At 40.3% G+C, this 25908-nt stretch overlaps 3 protein-coding genes and 1 long non-coding RNA gene across 4 annotated transcripts; all 4 read left to right on the top strand.

The window, feature by feature from the left end:
- Nucleotides 1-233: 233 nt before the first annotated feature.
- On the top strand, nt 234-7196 carry LOC125179424. Its single transcript, XM_047885247.1, has 10 exons — nt 234-248; nt 711-1304; nt 1658-1688; nt 2046-2163; nt 2275-2465; nt 2969-3466; nt 3811-4128; nt 4679-4835; nt 5648-5739; nt 7030-7196. Exons 1-10 carry the CDS (start codon nt 234-236, stop codon nt 7194-7196), a joined length of 2181 nt encoding a protein of 726 aa, XP_047741203.1.
- Nucleotides 7197-7548: 352 nt separating this feature from the next.
- Nucleotides 7549-25888, top strand: LOC125179423 (probable E3 ubiquitin-protein ligase HERC1). The gene is made up of 9 exons (XM_047885246.1): nt 7549-7768; nt 8125-8596; nt 8949-9107; nt 9622-9843; nt 10437-10581; nt 11355-11622; nt 23067-24710; nt 25086-25274; nt 25856-25888. The coding sequence occupies exons 1-9, from the start codon at nt 7559-7561 to the stop codon at nt 25886-25888; spliced, it is 3342 nt and encodes a 1113-aa protein (XP_047741202.1). The 5' UTR covers nt 7549-7558.
- Nucleotides 11631-13011, top strand: LOC125179419. The gene is made up of 3 exons (XR_007157262.1): nt 11631-11908; nt 12492-12677; nt 12997-13011. It is a non-coding gene; the product is annotated as an uncharacterized LOC125179419 (long non-coding RNA).
- Nucleotides 18602-21985, top strand: LOC125179418. The gene is made up of 6 exons (XM_047885238.1): nt 18602-18667; nt 19128-19211; nt 19618-19888; nt 20236-20330; nt 20953-21111; nt 21736-21985. Exons 3-6 carry the CDS (start codon nt 19787-19789, stop codon nt 21977-21979), a joined length of 600 nt encoding a protein of 199 aa, XP_047741194.1. The 5' UTR covers nt 18602-18667; nt 19128-19211; nt 19618-19786; the 3' UTR covers nt 21980-21985.
- Nucleotides 25889-25908: the final 20 nt, after the last annotated feature.

Raw genomic sequence — 25908 nt, 5'->3', positions numbered from 1 at the left:
AGATCCAATCTTCGGTGTAGAGTCTGATGTAGCGCAGGCCGGAACATCGCTTATGGATGTAGGCACCGCACCAGGAGCACCAGAACGAGTGTCCACTCCACGTGACTGGTAGGGAGCAGACCGAGCAGGGGGGGTGCGGGCCAGGGTTGGGGTGTATACCCTGGGCCAGGAGAAGAAGAACTAGCAGGAAGAAGAGATGGGAGGAGAGCAGGGCACAAGGAGCCCTTAGGAAGATGGCGGCCAAAGATGTGGGTAGGGGGAAGGGGAGGCCGAGGTTCCCCTGCCCTTAGCAGAAAAGGTGAAGGAGCCTCCGTCCGGTAGCAATCCGGGCGGGGGGGCCTCTGCCGTTTGGCCTGGCCCACGTGAATGCCGGGTAACCGGCCGACGCGTTGGCCAGGGTACCCCCACGACGAAGACGCGGCAGAGATCGGGGGCTCTCTTATTGTCATCACCAGGCACTATTATTTCAATAATTTCGTATATATCGAATTTTTACCGAAATTTTAAATTATCCTTGATGGGCGAATGGAAGGCAACTCGTATAAAATAACTTATTATTTATGTAATATACTCCATCCACAGCAATTATTCAATTTACTTAATCTACTGCGATTATCTAATATAGTGTAATTAAGTTCGATCATTTAATGTAGTGTAAATAAGTTCCATAATTTAATGTAGTGTAATTAAGTCCGCTTCTTCCTTGGCAGGAGCAGCAGCTGGCCCTGGTAGCGCGAACTGATGTGAAGGGGCGGCCGTCGCGTGGTCACCGCTTCAACATCCCAAACTCGAGCGGTCTTTTAAGACCAGACTCTGCTGAAGCGGATAAAATAACTCAACCAATACACAGATACTCTAGCAACTATCACCATCATTCTGTTGATTCCACTATCAAACATCCTGCTGGAGATGATAAAGATTCAAGTGTTGGTTGGGAGTCTGGTAATCCAGTGACTGAAGACTCGGTCTTCAAGAGCGAGGAAATCCCTAAACTAACAAATAATGGAGCTTATGCTGGCAACTGTCATTCATTGCTACCTGGGAAACGAACACAAACTGATAAACCTATTGAATCTCCGCGTGTTGATGATCGTAAAAATGTCGTGGAAGTTGACGAAGAAAAACCAGAGAAGCCTGAGAATCTGCAGTGTCCAAAATCTGATGGTGACTCCAACGAAGTTACTTATAGCAGCGCTGAAGCTGACCAGGGAAATGACGTTTGCAAGATGGCTGAACTCCTTGAACTTCTTTCTTCGTTGCAAAACCATTTACTGGCTTACTGCACCAGACATGCTATTTCTCCTGTGAGTATAATAACTGAAAACTGCGGGTCAGATTCTGGGATAAAAACTGTGTTCGATGCATTACATTTTCAGTATGTTTATAAATGTCTAAAATTATATCATGAAATTCTCATAAATCTTAAGTTGTATCATACAATGTTTGATATATTCCCAACAAGTTTTGTTTTGATGTTTATGAACGAACGTTTGTCAATTGAATTATAATACTTAGAGTCAAATAAAAAGTTGCTTAATTTTCTTTTTCAAATCGAGATTTATCAGTTGTAATGAAAACTACGATTGTCTTGTGATTCAGAATGCATTGAAATTCCTTAATCCCTTAATATACTTGTATAATATTTTGGATTTAACAGTTCCATGTCCATAACCGCCAGTGTCCCGGAGGTCAGTGGAACATAACTACTGCAAACTCCTCGAACAAACATTCCAATGTATATAATTGGCATTATTATTTACGGGAAAAATCATTGTAATTTATTCAATATGCATCATTTATTAACGGGAAAAATCATTGTAATTTATCCAATTGGCATCTTTTATTCACGGGAAAAATCATTGTAATTTATTCAATTGGCATCATTTATTCACGGGAAAAATCATTGTAAATCATATAATTAGCATTATTTATTCACGGGAAAAATCATTGTAGTTTATTCAATTGGCATTATTTATTCACGGGAAAAATAATTGTAAATCATATAAGTAGCATTATTTATTTACGGGAAATCATTGTATGTGCAGGAGTGTGGAAGCGCAGCTCTACTACAGCGTCACTTGCAGCAAGTGTTCGATGTGAGCTGCCGGCTGCTGGCCCTCACCACCAACCTCATCACGAGACATCCCGAGAAAACCCATCTTGGTCAGTGGCCGTCACAGTACGGTCAAAGAAAATCTCTTTAAAACATCTCTTGTGCTAAATGTGCCTGATTATTGTACATTATATACCCTTATATTAAAAGTACATTGTATGTGCAGAAGTAGTGTACAGCAGCGTACTGGGCCAGTGTGTAGGCCCCCTGGTGTACAGCCTGTGCCTCATGTCTCCCCTCATCGGCCGCCCTCTGCTCCCCTCACTTGAGGCCCTCATGAGGGCGCTGGACCGCACCAACAGAGCCGTCGCTGTCGTCGCACATATCACCGACCAGGACGATCTCATGGACGGTAATATTTTCCTATTTCATTATTTATTAATAACATTATTAACTTTAATATAATATAAATAGACATGCTTAAGATACTATAATATAAATAATTGCTTATAATTAATATAATATAAATAGACATTCCAATAAATAGACATAGATGTAAACTTGTGCAGGCCATATGGTGCTAAAAAGTCTCTGTGATGGACCTCATCTAGAATGAAATAAATAGGTTACAGTGCACACTAATGAGATCGTTGGATTCCGACCGTTTCCTGCTTCATGTCCTTCAACTATTCATTTCTATTGTGGGATTCATCTTATCCAGACCCAGTTCCTATTGCCACAAGATTACTTCTTAGACGGGGGCCACTGAAGAACGACTTTGGGGAATGTATTCTTTGAGAAAAAATTTCGCACTGCCTGTTATTGTTCAAAGCAAAACTGGCTAAGGATGACTAAATAAGTAGAATTTTTTTCTTATAAAATTTTCATTTTTTTGGTGTTACCTCTTTTTTTCAGAACAAGACACCCCCACGCCTGACACCGTGAAGAGTGTTGGTGGTGGAGGTACGGGCGTGGTGGGCAGATCATGGCTATGGCTACTCGACATCGAACGCTGCGTTGCCCTTGTCCTAGGGCGCTGTATCCACTGGATGATGGCTGGTGGCGGTGGTGGTGGTGGTAGTGACTGCAGTATTAGAACTCCCACCATCAATTCTGATGCTTCAGATCATGATTTAGGTCTTAAATTAAACGCAAATTCATCCCGGGCTCGCAATGTATCCTGTTCTTCAACGTCTTCTTTCCCGTGCTGCGAGACTCCCTTAGCACACTTCGCAAGCTGGTCTCAACGTAACGTTTGTTCCTCTTGTGCGGTCGAAACGGCACCTCTAGTGAACCTTGCAACAAACTCCCCAGCAGCGCCGCCTGCATGTTTGTCCCCAGGTCTTCCCTCTGGATTGTCCCTTCATCCCCAGCTTTTTGGCTGGGGTATCCGCAGTATAAATATCGAAACAGGTATGTGATTGAAAGACTCATGGATATGTAATAATTTTTTTATGCAACGTGAGCTCTATTTTGGTTTTAAACTTGAAGCAGTAAAGGGCTTGGAAATTATGTTATTATGTTTCCAAACCATAGCAATTATAGTCTATGCATAAATATTTGTTCCTGGATACAGCAACATGTTTATACTCTAACATTATTGTATGTTTAGATCCCTTATTGCCGCGGTAATTTGTGTGTAATTATATTATATTAAATACGGCAATTATTATTATTACACAGCAATTATTACTGTGGCATTATTGTTTGTTTAAATCCCCTATTGCCTTAGTAATTAATAAATAATTTGTACGCAGAGGTGCTGGTGTCGTGGCTGGAGCAGTTTGTGATCTCAATTGAACATCCTGACGGCATGCGAAATGTGCTGAGGACCTTCAGAATCCTATACTCCCTGAACACGCCCATTGAGAGCCTCTTGAATGCCGCCTCTTGCTCGCAGTCCTCGCATGCTGGAGGCCAGAGTCCCAGGGACGCCTATGTCTTTGGTTCCTACGCAGGCAACTCCTACGAGTCCTGCAACAATAAAGCAGATCCTGTTTACACGCCGCTTGTGGACGACACTTGTACTGTGTCCCAAGTCTTGCAACACGCTATACATCTCATCAATCATACAGGTTTCTATCAACCGCAAAACTTATTTCATTTAAGCTTGTTTTCACATTTTTTTTCTTAAGAGTTTTCATTCAAGTTTATTATACTGAAATTTTGACTATACCAACGGCTTTGAGAAGCATCAAGAGCGAGTAGAAACTGGTTTTGCATTTAAATTATTCAGCTATTCATTCTTATCATCAAGTATGATACATGTCATTCATTCACGTAATATATCTAAGATATATAAATATCATGTCAGAGAACGCAGTAGTGTTATTTACTTATCACTCAGTATGATACCCATCATTCATTTTAATATGATGTCAGAGACCGCTGTCATGTTATTTACTTATCATTCAGTATGATACTTATCATTCATTTTAATATCATGTGTTAATATGATATCAGAGACCGCTGTCATGTTATCTACTTATCATTCAGTATGATACTTATCATTCATTTTAATATCATGTGTTAATATGATGTCAGAGACCGCTGTCATGTTATTTACTTATCATTCGGTATAATATTTATCATTCATTTTAATATCATGCATTAATATGACGTCAGAGACGGCACTCGCGTCATGGATGCGTGAGGTGGAGGAATGGGACGCTCCTGACGAGGCTCTGAAGAGATACAGCAGAGACCCGCACCTGCGAGACATGATGTCACTCCTGCTGGCTGCCATCGTCGCCCACACTTCTGCCTCGCAAACAATCTTGGGGTAATTCAAAAGTCATTTATTGCATCTCTGCAATCATTTATTGCATATCTGCGTGTTACCCACTAATATTCATGGTTGCGGGATAGGCAGTGGTGGGCAGAGTCTGCTAATCCGCTAATCGCTAATTAGCGAAGCGGAAATTTCGCTAATCCGCTAACCGCTAATTAGCGAAGCGGAAGTTTCGCTAATCCGCTAACCGCTAATTAGCGAAGGTGACAAGATGTACGTCAACTAGTCACATCTCGTGTAACCTATCACGTCCTTGATGTGACTGGTTGACGTACATATGTTGACGTAGTCAGCCATCAGTGTGGCACGTCGCTAAATAAAACATAATCTTCGCTAATTAGCGGTTAGCGGATTAGCGGACTGTGCCCACCACTGGGGATAGGAAGTACCGTACATTATTAACCATCTTCAAAACCTGTAAGGAAACTGGATCATCCCAAGCGGGGACTAGTGTAAATACATTTTGTCCAGATAATAATAAATACTCGGAATTTGTGAAGGCATTGTTAATAAATAGCATTAGTTTTTAGAAAAAAATAATGAAGTTTGAATTGGAGGTTATTGAGAAAATTGATGGCATTAGCGTTAAGGAGGTATACACTATGAAAATCTCATTGGTTATTGAACATCTCATTTATTATTGATAGGCTTATTGCTTTTTCCACGTCTCAAACTGCTCGGAGTGACGTGAGTCAAAACTGTTTGTTAACTGTAACCATATGTGGCTTTATTGTTAAACCATGTGCCTTGACAATAATTTAAAGAAATTTAATTAACTGTGAATATTTATTGTGTAATTTCAGATGCCATTACTCAGCTTGCATGCTGGAGGTGTTCCGCGCCGTGCAGCGCGTCAAGTGCCAGCTTCTCTCAATCATGGCTCGACAGTTCCAAAGTGAGCGAAAAACAAGGGCTTTAATTACTTCTTAACTCATTAAACCCTCACGCTTTAATGAGTTCTTAACTCATTGAACCCTCACGCTTTAATGAGTTCTTAACTCATTAAACCCTCACGCTTTCTTAACTCATTAGCTTAACTCATTCTTAACTCATTAAACCCTCACGCTTTGATGAGTTCTTGACTCATTAAACCCTCATGCTTTGATGAGTTCTGGACTCATTAAACCCTTGTGCTTTAATGAGTTCTTAACTCATTAAACCCTTGTGCTTTAATGAGTTCTTAACTCATTAAACCCTCACGCTTTAATGAGTTCTTAACTCATTAAACCCTCACGCTTTGATCAGTTCTTGACTCGTTAAAATATTTAAAAGAACTAATTAAAATATTTGTGTGTTCTTAACTCGGTCTGCCAATCACAGACGACTTTTCAAGCCAACCTGTCTCAGACGAGAAGTTGGCCGCTACATTCACTTGGGTCATTATGTGTATTTAAGCAAGTTTTATAGTGGTGCCCCAGGTTTACACAGAATGCTCTAGGATTTTTTTTTATTTCAAATCAGCGGCCAAAATCGATACAGTAAAAATACAGTAGAACAAATCAAATTTTTATTACTGTATTCCCTGAGCATCAGTAGGTTTTTTATTCGATCTAAATGGTTAATCGTTGACTTTAATAACGTTTGTTGCTGGGTTCCGCGTGAGCTTTTTATCATATAGGCAGATGAATTACACTAAGATTTAGCTGTGATTAAAATATGTTCATCTGGTGTGTCCAAAGAAAATATTCAAAATCTACAGTCCGACATGATGTCATAAAATGTGCATTGTATCAGTTCCTAATTGAGCTTGTTAAAATATATTCTCTATAGGATTCTTTTAACGTGAGCAGTCCAAATTTGGACGACTTTATTGCATGTAACAATTGCAGAAGAGTATTGTAACGTGGCTCTCTTAACTATCGTTTGTTTTTGCTGAAACTATCATTGTGATTCAATATTGTACAGAGAAATATACTATATTTTCGAGTTAGAAAATAGTTTAGTTTTTAGTTAATAGTTTAGGTCATTTTCTCATTTATGGAAAAAGGCGCTATTGTGCTCGTTATGTCCGTCCGTCCGTGACTTCACGTTTTCGTCGACGAGAAAATATGCTCTCTGTCACTCACTGCAGTGAGTACTGAGTTATATTTTTGTACGTGTTTGCTGGTGGTTTATGACAAATATTGTTGTAAAATAATTTTCAATATTTGCTGAGATTATTTAATAATTATAGGTTCATTTTCAGAGTCAAGTGAGGCTACAGACGCTGGCGAGGAAGGCGTGAACCTCGTGGCTGCGTGTCGCCAGATCACAGGACGCTGCCTGCTCCTGATCGCCTTCGTCAGGCCTGTGGCGCTACTCAAGGGGGAACTACTTTATTGCAGCTCTCAACCTTCTACCGCATATATATAAATTTATTCGCGTATTTTTCTAGAAAGAACTTTTCCTCAAATTTTTTAATTTATATAGCTGCTTCTGAATACACGTATATATGTTTTCTCAGTCATGTTGATTTAGAACCTGAAGTAGGCCTGCCGATGTAGATTAAAACTATATTGAAATTCCCCTACTTGTGGGAAATAATGTAAAACATATAACAAGTCTCCTACTTTATTAAATTAAATTATATTACACATTACTATATATTATAATGTAATATATACTATATAAATATGTACTATACTGTGTCCTCCACTATGTGAAAGCAATAATTTTGCCACAAGAACTTATTTCGCTTCTTGCGTTCTCGTCTGACCAGCCCACTGAGTGAAGTAATGTCGGCCGTCACGTCTCGCTGTTCCCTTATCGTCAACTTCATCGTTGAGAACATCTTTCCTTCGTCGGAATCAGACCTCCTAAAACCTGGCAACCGCGAGGTCTCGGCCACTGCTGCAGCAGACCCTGATCAGGAATACGTAGTCCCTGGATCTGCATCATTGATGGCTATTGTGAACGCCCTTGCACTGCAACATTCCAAAGCAATGGTGAGTTGTGATAAATGTTTTATTTCGGTTAAATTCTTGTATGAAAAATAAACGTTCCTTAAACCCTACCTGATGAATTAAACGTTCCTTAAACCCTACCTGATAAATTTAGGTGAGGTTGAATTTTTCATTCCAGCACCGAGCAAACGATAACTGAAAGGTGGGATTTAGTAGCATGGTAAAGAACATAATCATGAAGAATTCTGCCCTTGAAGCTTGCCTATAATTTTATTAACTAGTCATTCTTTCTCCTAACCCTATGAAGTATGAAGTATATCAATTAAAGTCATTACTTCGATGCACTTATAATCCAGTTCTATTATATCCTCTCGTTTGACTGTGTTTGGCAACTACAGTCACGACTGGAAGCGATGCAGTTGATGCTGGCGCTGCTCACGTCTGATGGCAAGTCTTCTCAGTCCTTCATTCTCACCGACGATGACAGTAGATCTGCTACAAATTATTTCAAAGAACCCAGTCATCCCAATAATGCATCTTTCAATGAAACTTCCAGCCATTCTGACATCGAAATTAAACGTACTGGTGAAAACTCGAGCGTATCTTTCAGTTCTTCAAGCCAAAACACCAACACAACAGCTGCCTTATTCGAAAACAATACAACGACTGAAGTTACTTCATTGTCTGCTGAAACTTTATTTCTAATTCCTCCTGGAAGCAAATCTTCTGAAACTCGTAATTTACTGAAAACAGAAAACGACTCGAATTCTGATGAAGCTGATCCACGTGAACATGTGACTGATGAGGGACGCTCTACGGCACAAACAAGAGCTTCAGAATTGTTCTGTGGGGGACTCCTGCCATCTGTGAGTGCTTTCTCTTTGCAATATCTTACTTTCATTGTATTTTCTATTTGATGTTCAAAATACAAATGTATTTTATGGTCTCAGTTCATGTATTATCTACTTGAAGGAGTTAGTTGCTAAAAACTTCTTTTTCTTATGTAACCCAAACACTAGAGGACATAATTACAATTACGAACATTAATGGTCGGAAATACGGCCATTGAGATTNCTAGTTAATGTAGGTCTGTCCATAAAATTGTTTTTATAATTTTGCACATTTTTAATAGTATAATAAAACTACTACTAATAATAATAATAATAATAAAAAATGATAATAATAACAATATTATAATAATAATAATTTTACACCTTCGCAGGAGGTGATGGTGGTACCGGGTGGTGGTCGTGGGCCGTGAGCCACTACCTGGAGGGGGTGGAGTGCAGCAGCGTCGTGACACAGCGCGCCATCAGACGCTGTGTGCACGACATCTACCAGCACCTCGTCAGGTCCCTGCTGCTGCAGCAACATCAAAAAGGTACGTCGTTCTTTATGGTAGCTCATATTTATATACTTGATACTGCCTATTTAAAATAATTGATAATGACTGCTGCTGCAACAACATGAAAAGGTACGTCATTCTTGCTGGTAGCTCGTATTTCAATAATTGATTTCACCTACTATTCGAAATAATAAATTGTGATAATTGAACGCATTAATTAACATTAGCATTATTGCAACTAGCATAAATTTTGTCTGTATGTTTAATAATATGTGCTTGACAGAAGTATTGTTTATAAGTGAAATGTGAACGATACGGTTACAATTTATTCATTAAAATGCTAAGGAACCTATTACAATTTATTTATTAAAATTTTAATGCCGTACTAATAATAAAATTTATTATTTTACATAACTTGGGAAGTATTTTTTATAAATGGAATTTCAACGGTACGGTTACAATTTATTCATTAAAATGCTGAGGAATCTATTCCTATTTATTTAGTAAAATTGTAATGCTGGGACTAATAATAAAATGTATTGTTTTTCAGAGCTTGGCGAGCGGCTGTCTCTGTTGACTGTGTTCGCACTGAGCGTGCGCTTCGAGTGGCCAGACCTAAGTCTGGTGGTCTCGAGTGGTCTGCTCGAGGTCTTAGCGAGACTTGCAGCCCCTGGCAGTGGTCTGCTCGAGACCATGGCGAGACTTGCAGCCCCAGGAGACCACCTGCCCTCTGTTGCAGACCTGCTAGATGCCTCTTCTGCTGCGTGCGAAGGTAACTTGTCAAGGTTTTGGTTTATGGGTCTAACACATAAACCAAAAAAATGGTCTTGGTTTATGGGTCTAACGTCTGGCAAGGTTTTGGCCAGCTGGAAGACGTGTTTGTTAACGATGTTATTATTAATCTGATGAATAATACAATATTGATCATCATGATTTATGACCAAAGAAAGAAGAAGAGAACGTTTTATGATGAAATAATATAGTATGAAAGTTAAATCGTTTTCTATTGTCCATGACTGGCATACAAACACAAAACTATGCAGTTGTACTGAATAAGGTTACAGTATATGTTCCATATCACTACAATTATCACTATTATACAATGCTATTGCTTACACTACAACTATCACTATTACAATGCTATAGATTACACTAGTATAATCGCTATTACAATGCTATTAATAACACTACAACAATCACTATTTTAGAACTATCAATAACACTACAATAATCATTATAACTAATCACTATTCTAATACTATCAATAATCCACAATAATCACTATTACACTACTATTAATAACACTACAAGTATCACTATTTATCAGCATCAATAACCCCCCAATAACCACTACTGACGGTGCAGCAAGCTACGCTGCTGGTGGGGGCGACGCGTTCGAACTGTGCGGTGCCTCCCGTACGGCCTCCTCCCACCAGCCTCCCCCATCCCCCCTCCACCTGCTGCCCTTCGCCTCACATGTCCTCTTCCAGATCATCACCATCCTTGTGGGGTGAGAACTACTATATAGTTTTGGTCTCTGGGCCAAAATTGGCCATAATTTATTTTTTTTCGAATTTTTTATACTGAGAACTACACTTTAGTTTTTGTCTCAGGGCCAAAACTGGCCATTATTGAAAGTTTTTCTGATTTTTTTATCATTTCTGATTTATTATTATTATTATTTATTATTATTTATTTTTTGAAAAATGCATTAGATTTGAGGCCATCACAAATTTTTGCCGGCGAAAACAATTGAAGAAAGTGAAAATTGTCAACTTTGCCGGAAAATGTCCCATTCGGTAACTCTGTTACTAAAGAGATGGAAGTGTTGAAAATTATCTTGAGCATTTGGAAATTAAAAGCTTTACCGCAAAACCACATGTAATAATAAGGGTTTGGACACTGTTAGAAAAAACGGTAGAAAAAAAACGGTCTCACCGGTGTTCTAGTGGCCGGCCGCCACGTGAAAATAAACCGTTTCGCTGTTTTTTGCAGATGTTGTTCAGGTTTCTAGTGTTAAATTTGAATAAAAACGGTCATACGGTGTTTCTTTTCACGTGCCGGCCGACCACTAGAACGCCGGTGAAATAGACCGTTTAACGGTGATTTTTCTAACAATGTGTCTTCATTAATATATTTATTGTAACCATATATAATAATCCACGTTTGTTCGTCCGTATTAATACATAGGTATTTTGAAAGCACGTGTAATAAGCCGCATTTGTTGTCCTAATTAATATATCTATTGGAACATGCAGTAATCGTAGCTTGTATGCTCTACAGCCACCACGCCGAGAACCTGGACAGCGACGTACGGTCACGTGTGGTCAGTTTACTGTACAAGCAAGTCGAGCGGCAGACTGACTGCATTATTGCCCTCAACGAAGCTATACATCGACGTCTCTTGAACCAAGAAACTGGTATGCAAACTACCATTGGGATGCCAAATACCAGTGATAGTGATGGTGATGCTGGAAACAGTGACAGTGAAGAGGGCTTGTCACCTCATGGTGACATGCCACCACATCCAGACAGTGACGGCAGTGAAGAAGTGCCNGAGTCTGAGTGACCGAGCGTCTTCTGAAAAGTCGGACGAGGAAAGCGATTCCTCGGGACCTGATCATTGCTATGGTCCACAAGATGAAGACAGCTGCAGCAGCGTCCAAAGCAATGAGTCGGAGAGATCAAACTCATCGTGCGCTCAAAATCCTGGTCATTTTGCCAGCACTCATAATTTTGGCGACTGTGGCAGCGGCTCTGAATCCCGTACTGCTCAAACGGAGCCTCGTCGGAGACGCAAGTCGCCATCCAAAAGCTCTTCTTCTAACATCTCGAAAGTAAGTGAACAGCTATTTTCCCAACCTTTTATAGATTGAGAAGCTCTATTTCTGACATTTTTTCGTGTGAGAAGCACTTTAATATATTCGCCAATTTATCATGATTGCTTATCACTGAAATAATTTTATTTATTTGTCTATTTATCTCTGTAAACGTTGATATATTAGTCGGTTTATCTCTGTAAATATTTGATACATTCGTCTGTTTATCTCTGTATCCTCTGATACAGAGGATCCAGAGTCCTGTTATCTTCCTCTGTTTATCGCAAATGTTTATCGTCTGTTTATCTCTGTAAACATTTGATACATTAGTCTGTTGATCATCTAATAATCTCTGTAAACATTTGATACATTCGTCTGTTTATCTCGAATGTTTATCGTCCGTATATCTCTGTAAACATTTGATACATTCGTCTGTTTATCTCGAATGTTTATCGTCCGTATATCTCTGTAAACATTTGATACATTAGTCTGTTGATCGTCTAATTATCTCTGTAAACATTTGATACATTCGTCTGTTCATCGCGAATGTTTATCGTCCGTTTATCTCTATAATAATTAGCTATATTGCTGTGGTAAGAAGTGTCGTGCGGGGTCGGAGGACTGGTCGTGTCTGGACCAGCTGTGCCGTGACGTGTGGCCCGCCCTTGCCGTGATAGGCGGGGTGGACGGCGGCCTGAGGGTCGGAGGACAGTGTGTGGTCGGCGGTCCCAGCGGCCGTCGTGCCATGGTGCTCGGCATGCTCAAACCTGGACAAACTTCCATTAAGGTACTCGTATTATTGTTCCATTTCTAATATCCTCAGCATCTTTATTATCTCTTCTACTTGTAATACCTATTGATATCACTTTGTATCTCCGATACCCTTATGGGAAAGCCGTTATTGTTTAGAGCTCTTTCAAAGAAGGAGGTACTAATGAGTTATGTACTCACAGTGCCTTCTTATTTTTTCAGGTCCAAATGTTGAGTTTTAATAGAAATTCATAAGTGCGACGAGGGCTAAAAGTTTACATTTCTTTTTACAACGCTTTCAGGTTCAGATGTGTGGTTCTAACAAAAAATTACAACTTTTTCGCACCTATTTGCAGGTTCAGTGGTGCGATAAGTGCGACGATATTTAAAAGTTTAAATTTCTTTTTAAAACGCTTTCAGGTTCAGATGTGCGGTTATAACTAAAAATTACAACTTTTTCGTCATGTCACAGGTAACTCGGCTGCGTCGACATCCGCTGCGTCGACATCCGACACACGGGCTGCGTCGACATCCGCTGCGTCGACATCCGACACACGGGCTGCGTCGACATCCGCTGCGTCGACATCCGACACACGGGCTGCGTCGACATCCCACGGGCTGCGTCGACATCCGACACACTGGCTGCGTCGACATCCGCTCCTTCATGCCGTCGCTGCGAGCCGCAGGTCTCTTATTTCTTCGTGATTATGAGAAGATTTGTTCGTAATTATTCGGGATTGTGAACATTTATTAAATAATCCTTCCTGATTATGAGAAGCTTTGTTCGTAATTATGCGAGATTATGAACATTTTTAAAACAATCCTTCCTGATTATGAGGAATTTGTTCAGAATCGTTCCTGATTATGAAAAGATGTAATAATCCTTTCTAATTATGAGAAATTGAGCCCTCATTGATTAATTATTTCCACCTCGCATGAAAAAAAAACAAATCCGGAAGCTTTTGTAGACTACGGTGCTTGATCCATAATACAATCAACTATAAGAAAATACTCCAAATTCAAACCAAATCAATGACAATCCCGTGAAAATAAGTTCCTCTGCACTGAACCTCTTTATAATTTAAACGCGTACGAATAATTGTGTTAATTTCTGTACCTATAATTTAAACTGAATTAATGATTATGTATTAGATAAATTCCCATTGAAATACAAATCTCGTTGCTTATGAAGGTCGCTAATTTCTGTATAATTTGAACTGAATTAATGATTATGTATTAGATAAATTCCTATTAAAATACAAAGTTCGTTGTATGTGAAGGTCGCAGCAGCCTGGAGCAGCGGGAGCGGGAGCAGGGGCGCCCGTACCACATGAGTCGGGGCGACGCCCTACGCCACAACCTGCGCCTCCGTCAGGCGATGCTTGATGGTCGTGACGCTGCTGCCGTCGCTGCTGCCCTCGGTGCTCAGGGTCAGGTGGGTTGTGCACCAAAATATATACCAGAGGTGCTTACAGAATATGTTTTAAAATTTAGAGAGAAGGTTCTTGATCGATATTTTTAGGTATTGGCTTGATGTTGTGTCCAGTATTGAAAAATATATTTTCTATGAAAAGGTTTTTGATCGATATTTTCAGTTATTAGAATTAATTTTTATCTTTTGCTTTAAAATATATTTAAAAAAGAAGAATCGTAAAATATATATATTTAAAATATCTTTTTAAAATATATTTTAAAAAGAAGAATTGGCTCATAACTCATTGTTTTTAACCTCGACAGTTCGTGTATACTTTCTACTTACGGAAGTTCTTAACTTGGGACGAGGACAAGTGGCCAGCGCATCACCCACTCGTACTGCCCCTCTACGGCTGTGAGCGGCCAGAACTTGAGTTCTCGTGTGAGCGCGACTTGCGAACTTTCCTGNAGAGTCCTCAACCCCTCACATGAGCTGCCCTCACACGACCGAGAGTCCTCATTAACAGAGCACGGAATGGTGAAATTAGGTCAAGTTTTTACTTCACTTTGCAGCCGATCAGAACCGCTAAATTAACCTTGTTCTTCTCCGACGATAATGGCGAACAGTTCCGCGTGAAGGTGCCGTTTACGAAGTTCCTCGATGGGCCAAACTCTGTTGGTCATAACACATCGTTGGAGCGCTGGAGCCCTGCACGCAAGTGTGCCTGGACGTGTGGGGAAGAGGATCTCTGGCGTGAAGCTCTGGCTTGTGTGGCCAGAGACTCGGGCAGAGGACGAGAGATTTTTTACATCCTGCCCCAGATAGGAACTGCTTCATCACCTTGAGTTTTACTACCTTGTGCTCTTTCTTTTTTAATTGTGCCGAAAATATATTTTAAGCGATTTTATGTTGATTTGGCCGTGACCAATTTTCATTTTACACATTTTTAGCGCTCCACTGCATATTGCCTTGGATTTAACAAAATTTTTAAATAATTTATATTGCGATACTTTATTTATACGACAGCTATCTCCGCTTACGTTGATAGCAGTGATTTTTAACGCGCTAGAAATAAACGGTAACAAGATTAATATAGATCCTTCATTGCTGCTTCTTCGCTGTGAATTTGTTGTGATTAGTCTCGTTGGAATTTGCCAACGGTGTAAACAGATGTGCATATAGGACTATATTTTAAATACATTTTCATACGCGTTTCCTTGCTTCATTCATCAGTTTAATCTTATACGAGCTGCTGCAATTCAGCAATTGCTACGGTTGCTTCAAGCAGCCTTGTTGACCCTCCGGGAACATGTTCAAAAGAAATGTTACGTTAGCAATTAAGTTTATCAACCTGAGGACGTTTGTACGCAACAGAGTATAATTGAAAGTTGTACGTGGCGGCAACCATCAGTGCAAGTCATTTTGCGCTCACTAGAACGTACGGTATCCTTTATGGGAAGTAGGTTTGCGACAATAATGCACCGCTTACTCGTGTAAGGCGGGAAAGGGTTAACAGCGGCTGAAATATGAGCAAGTTCACTATTGAAGTACAAAAATGTTCTACGATAAATTAAGAGGCTTTCTTTGTCCTGCAGAGTCGAGTCTGAACTCTGGGATGAAAGCATTTTGCAAGTTTTGAATGCCGTCTGAATTCGGTGGGCTGCCCGCGTTTTCTGTTAAATAAATTGTAGCAGAGAAGAGTTCTTGAGTGACTAGAACTGAAAAGATAATGTCATGGTATGGTATGGATTGGCGATGCGGCCTGACAAGTAGTGCTCGTGTAGCTTTGCAACTACTTACAACTTTGGGATTAGAGACGACAAGGGCGAACTAACAAGGCTCGAAAAATGATCCCTCGACACTCGTAGTGAGCCTTGTGCCGTTTTATTGTGAAATTTACCGCGAAAAACCCTGGGTGTGGTCACAGTAAACACTTATCTTTTCAAATGAGTGACTAAACTTTCGAACTACAATTCAAGTTATACCAGCAGCAGACCGCTATCTGAACCATGCTGTCATGAGTCCAAGGTAACTGATATAATCTATGATAAGTAGTGAGCGATTTTCCACCGTTCGCTGGCAGTTACTGCTGACCATGTCCAGCAATTCATTTAAAAGATCATGAATTTGTAAACTCTGATCTAGACCACGCCGCAGCTGCTATCCAGCGCAAGGATCATGATCTCTCCATGGCACATTCTCGCGCAGAGAAAGCTGAATGTCAGCTTGCTGATATTCAGCGTGAGATGACTGAGGCAAGAGCTGCAGCGGAGACCGAGATCTTGAAGCTGCAGTGCGAGCTCACTGAAGCACGAGCTTCAGGTGAAGCTCAGCAGCGCCGCATAACTGAAGCAGAGCTTCAGACGCAGCAGCTGCAGCAACAGATCAAGGAAGTCCTGTGCGCGATGAGTGGCAAGGAGGAGACAGCAAGAGCGGTTGAAGCCCGACTCAAGGAGAAGGTTGGTTGAGACTTAGGCTCTCATAGGCGCTCGAAATTCTGGTTAATTGAATGAATATATTGTGTCCTATAAAGATTATGTTGTGGGTGGAAGGGTGTAGTAACTGTCCTTACTTCTTGATTTACTACACCAAAGAAATAGGTTCAATTTTTGTCAACCTGGCTAGATAAATTTTATTCATGTTCAGTTCATCACTAGCCATGTAACCGAAAACACACTTAGAAAAAACGGTCCCACTGGCATTCTAGTGGCCGGTCGCCCCGTTAAAATAAACAGTTTCGCCGTTTTTATCAGATGTTTTACGGATTTCTAGTGTTGAATTAGAATAAAAAAGGCGACACGGTGTTTCTTTTCACGTGCCTACCGGCCACTGAAACGCCGGTAAATACGCGGTAATACCGTTAACGGTAATTTTTCTAACAGTACACTAAAACTGAATTGCCGTATTTCAACTAAGCATGCCCCCTAACCTCTGTGTATTTCGTCAACTTCTGATCAGGCATTAGCTACCTGATCTTTACAAATGCAGTGGTGTTATTTGTATCCTCCCTGGTGAACAGATTGTCGAGGCACAAACGCGCATTGACAGCGGCGCTGCTGAACGCCGTAGGATGGAAGAAAACATTACGTATTACCAGCGGCTGCGGGAGCTATTCGAGCATGATCTCGAAGTCATGGCGAAAGAGGTAATAATTAACGTAGCAACCGTCCTTCTTGATGTAGCAAAAGAACATTTAGAATATGGTACACTGTCCATATACCATTCAGTTCAGCGGTGAGCTGAACTGTTGAGGTATTCTCGTGGCTTCTAGAATTGAATTGTGTAAATTCGTGCTTTTGATTTTTGATTTCATGTGCGTGCGCGCAACCGTTGGTGGGGTTTTTCTTCAATTATGGAGTATCCGCCGTATTATTATGAATATGAATATTAAAATGGGAAGTTAAATGCCGTGATGTAGCAATGAATTGCTTTAGTTAGTTTGTGACCGATTTTGAGTAGTGCACAATAGTAAGTTTTTACACTAATTGACGAGAAATGCTTCTTTGGTGCCTTGCAGGCGAGGGAATCTAAATCCTTGTTGGAGCAAGAGAGACGGTCCCATCAGATCACGCAGCACAGGCTGCGAGAGCAACGCAACGCCGCTGCTAGCAACGAGCAAGACACTCTCCTTAAGGAAGAAGCTGTAAGTTATGTCAATGCATCATTATCTTGCCATTAATGCTTTCTTTATTTGGGCTTTAGGAACAAATAGACGACTAATGTATCTTGATAGTAATGGTAGCCGTAATATTTATAGCATTTATGCATTTATTTTCTTTTTTATTTATTTTAATTGATGTTATTTCAGTGGCCTGATGTTTTCCCTGTTCTGTACTGGAGAAATAGGTACCTAGGCCTTTCGTGCGCCCCTTTTCTGTTGCTTATATCAACTTATGATTGCTGTTCTTACCGCCCTGTGTTATTGTTAGCATCCATAACTTCCGCACTCCCCACCCCCCTCTCAATCCTCACCCCCCACTCCCCAGGACCGCATCCAGAGGTCCTTCCCACCTCCAGTGATTCCTAAGATCCGGCTGTTCCCCCCGGAGGAGGATGGCCTGGAGCAGGCCGGCGAAGAGACGGAGGAGGAGGACCAAGAGACGGAGGAGGAGGGGGCGGCCCACGGTCTGGCGGTCCACGGTCTGGCGGTCCCCGTAGCTGAAGCCCGACGGTTACCCCGTGGCCACACGGAGGGGGAGGGCCAGGAGACGGAGGAGGAGGGGGCGGAGGAGGGGGCGGCCCACGGTCTGGCGGTCCCCGTGGCTGAAGCCCGACGGCTATCACCCCGTGGCCACGCGGACACGCTCAAAGAAGGCGAATTCTTTGAATGCGAGCATTGTAATCTCAAATATTACACAAAAAAGGGTTTAGCCAGACACCAAAAAAAGAAACATGGGTAAAACTTGAAAAACTTTTGTCAATAAATTATTTTAAAATTTTTCTCAATGAATTGTTTTACAAGTTTTCAATAAATTTTTTTTTAAACTTGTCAACAAGTTTTTTTAAAACTTTTCTCAAATTGTTTTTAAATGCGACGCCCCATCCTCCTCCTCCTCCTCCTCCTCCTGCGACGTCTCGAGGCCACAGAGGCCCTTGTCTGCCTCTGCGTCTCGGTAAGAAATGCCTTCAGTTATTGTTCAGTATTGTTATTGTTCAGTTTTGTTATATTGACCTCCCCATTTTTTGCACTTTGCATTGTTAGAACTTCTGAACCCTTTTTCCTCTCCTTTAGTCAATACCGTGCAACATACTTGGGTGAGATAGGCAATTGCAGGGTGAGATTTATCATTGTTTGTAGTTGCCTTTATAAATGCGTATGATTAATGTTTCTTATATATGTGAATCTTCTATGGGATATTGAAAAGGCTCACTCTTGTTGAGCCTTTAAAAAGGCTCAAAAAAAAAAAGGCGCAACTCTAGACTGACTGACAAAGAGTTTCATAAAGCTGATTTTACTTATTTCCGAAGTAGTATGATTATGATCCAGTATGTTGGATTGTTTTGTAGCGGCATAAAGTTAAGTGATTCTTTATACTAGGTTTATGTTATTAATCCGTTTTGATGGTTCCACAGCTCCTTAGGAAGGCTACCACAGCTTGCGTCCAGGCACATATTTTAAAACAAAAGGAGCCACCGCCATTGTTTTCCAGTTTTTTGGTGAGTTTTGTTCAATTATTATAACTCATTTATATAATGTCTAGCGCCTAAAAAATGAACTTATCGACTCGATAATGTACAATAATTACCCATCCAATAACATTTATTTTAGTTATCTTACTTTTTTGAAAATCATATTAAATTTGCAAATCTATTTGTACAATGAATTAACCCTGTGAAGTAAAGCGTTTACATGACAGTTTAAGTATTTTGATGAAAATTTAACTGAGATGATTTGGAAAAATTGTATGTGTTACAGGTACGAAATTCTTGTGCATCAACTCGCACCTTAAGTGTTTATTTAATGCACTGTAGGCTCATTGTGAGCACTCAAAGCATTGCAGGTTCATTGAGAGCTTATTTAATGCATTGTAGGCTCAGTAAATGTTGATGTGATGCATTTCAGACGCGACGAAGCGCTTCGACTGCGTGTTCTGGCTGGGTGACCTGAACCCAGTCCCCTGAACCAGCTGGGTGACCTTGTCGCCAACCGCGACCACGTCCTCGAGAAGCTGAGTGTCCCGGCCTCATCAGACCCTGATCAGGAATATGTAGTCCCTGGATCTGCATCGTTGATGGCTACATCAGACCCTGATCAGGAATATGTAGTCCCTGGATCTGCATCGTTGATGGCTATTGTGAACGCCCTTGCTCTGCTGCAACATTCTAAAGCGATGGTGAGTTGTGATAGATGTTTTATTTCGGTTAAATTCTTGTATGAAAAATAAACGTTCCTTAAACCCTACCTGATAAATTAAACGTTCCTTAAACCCTAACTGATAAATTTAGGTGAGGTTGAATTTTTCATTCCAGCACCGAGCAAACGATAACTGAAAGGTGGGATTTTGTAGCATGGTAGAGAACATTATCATGAAGAATTCTGCCCTTGAAGCTTGCCTATAATTTTATAAACTAGTCAGTCTTTATCCTAATCCTAAAAAGAGTATATCAATTAAAGTCATTACTTGGAGACACTTCTAATCCTGTTTTAATCCTTTCATTCGACTGTGTTTGGCAACTACAGTCACGACTGGAAGCGATGCAGTTGATGCTGGCGCTGCTCACATCCGATGGCAAGTCTTCTCAGTCCTTCATTATTCATACACTCCTGTGTAGCTGGTGAGAATATACATACACTCATGTGTAGCTGGTGAGAATATTCATACACTTTTCATTAAAGTTTAATTTTAATCGTTAGGGCTCTTACAAACCAGTCTTATTTCAATTGGCAAGGCTCATACAAACCATTCTTATTCTAAAATCTGATGCTTTCTCAAACCCGAATAAGTAAACATTGGTCTAGTCAACTATAAAGTTATTGTCAGGATCCCATGAATATTTATTAACAATACCCACCGTCGATCTTAGTTAGTACCAGAGAAATATTTTATGAATGATATTGTTTTGCTGTATAGGGTGTTGAGCCCGTATGTATATTACTAAAAATGATGATAGGTGCTGTCATGTTACGGTATCACTTTTTATAGGTCAATATTACATAAAAAAAATCTAGCTAATGTAGGTCTGTCCATAAAATATATTTTAACAATTTTGCGCATTTTTAATAATTTGATATAATAATAATAATAATTGTACACCTTCGCAGGAGGTGGTGGTGGTAGCGGGTGGTGGTCGTGTTTATAATAATGATAATAATAATTGTACACCTTCGCAGGCGGTGGTGGTGGTAGCGGGTGCTGGTCGTGTTTATAATAATAATAATAATTGTACACCTTCGCAGGAGGTGGTGGTGGTGCCGGGTGGTGGTCGTGGGCCGTGAGCCACTACCTGGAGGGGGTGGAGTGCAGCAGCGTCGTGACACAGCGAGCCATCAGACGCTGTGTACACGACATCTACCAGCACCTCGTCAGGTCCCTGCTGCAGCAACAACATCAAAAAGGTACGTCGTTCTTTATGGTAGCTTGTGTTTACATATTTGATACTACGGTACCTATTTTAAATAATTACTTTACTTCTGATAATTGATAAATGAGTGCTGCAGCAACGACATCAAAAAGGTTCGTCGTTGTTGCTGGGAGATCGTATTTACATAATTGATGCTACCTATTTAAAAAAATCAATTATCATAATTGATAAATGACTGCTGCAGCAACAACATCAAAAAGGTTCGTCGTTGTTGCTGGGAGATCGTATTTCAATAATTGATTTCACCTATTCGAAATAATATATTGTGATAATTGAACACATTAATTATTATTAGCATTATTGCAACTAGCATTAATTTTGTCTATATATTTAATAATATGTGCTTGACAGAAGTATTGTTTATTAGTGGAATGTCAACGTTACAGTTACAATTTATTCATTAAAATTTTAATGAACCTATTACTATTTATTTCGTAAAATTTGAATGCCGGGACTAATAATAATATTTTAATATTTATTTATTTGCAGAATTCAACGATACGGTTACAATTTATTCAATAAAATGCTAACGAACCCATTACTATTTATTTATTAAAATTTTAATGCCGTACTAATAATAATATTTATTATTTTTCAGAACTTGGCGAGCGGCTGTCCCTGTTGACTGTGTTCGCACTGAGCGTGCGCTTCGAGTGGCCAGACCTAAGTCTGGTGGTCTCGAGTGGTCTGCTCGAGGTCTTGGCGAGACTTGCAGGCAGCCCCTGGCAGTGGTCTGCTCGAGACCATGGCGAGACTTGCAGCCCCTGGCAGTGGTCTGCTCGAGACCATGGCGAGACTTGCAGCCCCAGGAGACCACCTGCCCTCTGTTGCAGACCTGCTAGATGCCTCTTCTGCTGCGTGCGAAGGTAGTTTCTCCAGGTTTTAGTTTATGGGTCTAACACATAAACCAAAAAAATGGTCTTGGTTTATGGGTCTAACGTCTGGCAAGGTTTTGGTCAGCTGGATGACGTGTTTGTTAACGATATTATCTGATGAAAAATGCAATATTGATTATCATCATTTATTACTATAATTATCGCAATTACAATGCTATCGATTACTCTACCATTATCATTATTTATTTTAATACTATTAGGAACACTATAATAATCACAATTACAATACTATCAATAACGCCACAATAATAATTATTATTTTTTGTCTCAGGGCCAAAACTGGCCATTATTGAAAGTTTTTCTGTTTTTTTTATATCATTTCTGATTTATTATTATTTTTTATTATTATCTATTTATTGAAAAATGCATTAGATTTGAGGCATCACAGATTTTTGCCGACGAACACGATTTAACAAAGCGAAAATTGTCGAATTTGCCGGAAAAGGCACATTTGCTAATTCTGTTCTTGGTATAGAAATGCAAGGGTTGAAAATAATCTTGAGCATTTGGAAATTGAAAGCTTGACCAAAAAACCACTTGTAATAATCGTGTGTCTTAATTAATATATCTATTGAATCCACATGTAATCCGTTTGTTCGTCTTAATTAAATTAATATATCTATTGAAACCACGTGTAATAATCCATGTTTGTTTTTCCTAATTAATATATTTACTGGAACCACATGTAATAATCCACGTTTATTTATCCTAATTAATATATTTATTGAAACATCATGCAGTAATCGTAGCTTATATACTCTACAGCCACCACGCCGAGAACCTGGACAGCGACGTACGGTCACGTGTGGTCAGTTTACTGTACAAACAAGTCGAGCGACAGACTGACTGCATTATTGCCCTCAACGAAGCTATACATCGGCGTCTCTTGAACCAAGAAACTGGTCTGCAAACTACCATTGGGATGCAAAATACCAGCGATAGTGATGGTGATGCTGGAAACAGTGACAGTGAAGAGGGCTTGTCACCTCATGGTGACATGCCACTGCATCCAGACAGTGACGGCAGTGAAGAAGTGCCGAATGTAACTGATAAAAGTGATGAAAATCAGGGTAATGGCAGCAGCAGGCGACGACTTATGCTGAAATTACCACGTCTTAAACTTGACGCTGATAGCGAAGTGACCATCGATGATGAAGTAGAGCAAATAATGCAGGTTAAGCTGCTCGAAGTCACCCTCGGGAATCTTCTTGTATTTATCAGAAGGCTTTTCCCCAACAAGAAATTGTGCGATGAAATCGGTCAGGAGAAATGGGTGCATTTGTTGCTCAAGATAACAGGTGCAAGCGCTGACACTCATCTTCCTAATATATCCAGTCTACGCACCCGCTTGCTTGCCTTCACTCTTTTGAGTGTCATTCTTCCCAGTGCTAAACTTGACCCAGTTTTTAAAGATCAGATCGTCAGAAAACTCTTCACTCAACTAGGACTCTACATGTGGGTTATAGCTCCCGCTCAAGCGCACCTGCAAGCAACCAAACTTATGGAGAAACTTAATAAGCACAAGAAAATTCTGTCCAGCCCCAATCTTATTTATGATGATACGAGACCTGACTCGCCAGAAGATAATTTACTGGTTCAAGAAGTAGGTTTTGATCCTGAGAAACTTCTTTGCTGTTCCGTTGAAGGAGGTCACACGCTAGTGCACGGTCCTGGAGGCCGAGGATACGGTCTTGGATCAACGCCAATAACTTCGGGCTGCTTCCAGTGGAAATTTCTAATCGTCAAAGAAAGTCGTGGCTACGAAGGAACTTGCATTGGCGTGTCGAAATTCCCAGTACGTGACTACAGTCATCGTACCACTTCAGACATGTGGCTTTATCGTGCGTATTCCGGTAACTTGTACCACAATGGAGAACTGAGTCGCACTTTGCCAGGCTTCACGCAAGGCGACTATATCACTGTCGTCCTGGACATGGAAGCTCGTACGCTGAGCTTCGGCAAAAATGGCGATGAACCAGAAGTCGCTTTCGAGAACATTGATGCTCCTGAACTGTACCCGTGCGTTCTTTTCTATTCCACTAACCCTGGCGAGAAAGTGAAAATGGTCGACATGCAAATGCGCGGTTCACCTAAAGATCTTGATGTTGGAGAACCGTATTGTGCTCCTCAAGCTGCCGTCATGTGCGAAGCTCACGTAACTTTATTGCGTGAGCTGCATAATAATTCTAACTGGACCAAGCACGTTAATGAAAGCATAATCGAACGACTACGTGCTACCGAGAAAATATTCCCAGCAAATGTTGCTCAAACAGACCCATTCATTACCCAAGATGCAATCAAAGACGAGACGGATGAATCTAATAGTGTGGAGAACCTCATCAAAGAAAACCAATCTCCTCAAGACGTTCCTCGCATTTCTACTCCTTCACGTCAGACGAGTCTGAGTGACCGAGCGTCTTCTGAAAAGTCGGACGAGGAAAGCGATTCATCGGGACCCGATCATCGCTATGGCCCACAAGACGAAGACAGCTGCAGCAGCGTCCAAAGCAACGAGTCCGAGAGATCAAACTCATCGTGCGCTCAAAATGCTGGCCGTTTTGCCAGCACTCAAAATTTTGGCGACTGTGGCAGCGGCTCTGAATCCCGTACTGCTCAAACGGAGCCTCGTCGGAGACGCAAGTCTCGATCCAAAAGCTCTTCTTCCAACATCTCGAAAGTAAGTTAACAGCTATTTTCCCAACCTCTCATCGATTGAGAAGCTCTATTTCTACATCTTTTCGTGTGAGAAGCACTTTAATATATTCAATCAATTTATCATGACTGGTTATCACTGTAATAAGTTTATATATTTGTCTATTTATTTCTGTAAACATTTGATTATATACATTCATCTGTTTATCGTGAATATTTATAGTTTGTTTATCTCTGTAAACATTTGATATATTCTTTTGTTTATGACGAATGTTTATCGTCTGTTTATCTCTGTAAACATTTTATACATTCTTCTGTTTATCGCAAATTTTATATCGCAAATGCAAATGTCATCGCAAATTCATATCTCTATAATAATTAGCTATATTGCTGTGGTAAGAAGTGTCGTGCGGGGTCGGAGGACTGGTCGTGTCTGGACCAGCTGTGTCGTGACGTGTGGCCCGCCCTCGCCGTGATAGGCGGGGTGGACGGCGGCCTGAGGGTCGGAGGACAGTGTGTGGTCGGCGGTCCCAGCGGCCGTCGTGCCATGGTGCTCGGCATGCTCAAACCTGGACAAACTTCCATTAAGGTACTCGTATTACTATTCTATTTATAATGCCCTCAATCATATTTGTATTACCGTCAAAAATATTTCTCTTCTATTTGTAATACCGTCAATAATATATCTTCTATTTGTAGTACCTACTCTCAATAATATCTCTTCTATTTGTAATACCGTCAATAATAGCTCTTCTATACGTAATACCCTCAATAATATCTTTTCTATTTGTAATACCCTTTAATATCCCTAAGAATCTTAAAAATTTCTTAGTATCGCTGAACCCATATAGGAAAGACGTTAATCTTTAGAGCTCTTTCAAATAAGAAGGTTGTGGTGCCTTTTAATTTCTAATTGAAATGACGAGTTTAAAAGAATAATAATAATTTGTATAATGTATGATTTGGATATAATTTGCTTTGTATAATGATGATTTTGTATTGCATTGTACCAAGTAATCACAAATGTTTTTAGTAAGGCAAATCAAATTGAGTTCCAAAAGGCATTCATAAGTGTGTCGAGGGCTAAAAATTTAATTTTTTTTTAAACTCATTCAGGTTCAGATGTGTGGTTATAACTAAAAATTACAACTTTTTCGCAACAACTTGCAGGTTCAGTGGTGCGATAAGTGCGACGATATCTAAAAGTTTCCCTGGTGTAATTT

Source organism: Hyalella azteca, unplaced genomic scaffold, assembly GCF_000764305.2.
Source record: "Hyalella azteca isolate HAZT.00-mixed unplaced genomic scaffold, Hazt_2.0.2 contig17367, whole genome shotgun sequence".
NCBI classification, from domain to species: Eukaryota; Metazoa; Arthropoda; class Malacostraca; order Amphipoda; family Hyalellidae; genus Hyalella; species Hyalella azteca.
Note: the sequence above shows the minus strand (reverse complement) of the source record. Positions and strands in the feature narration are given on the sequence as shown.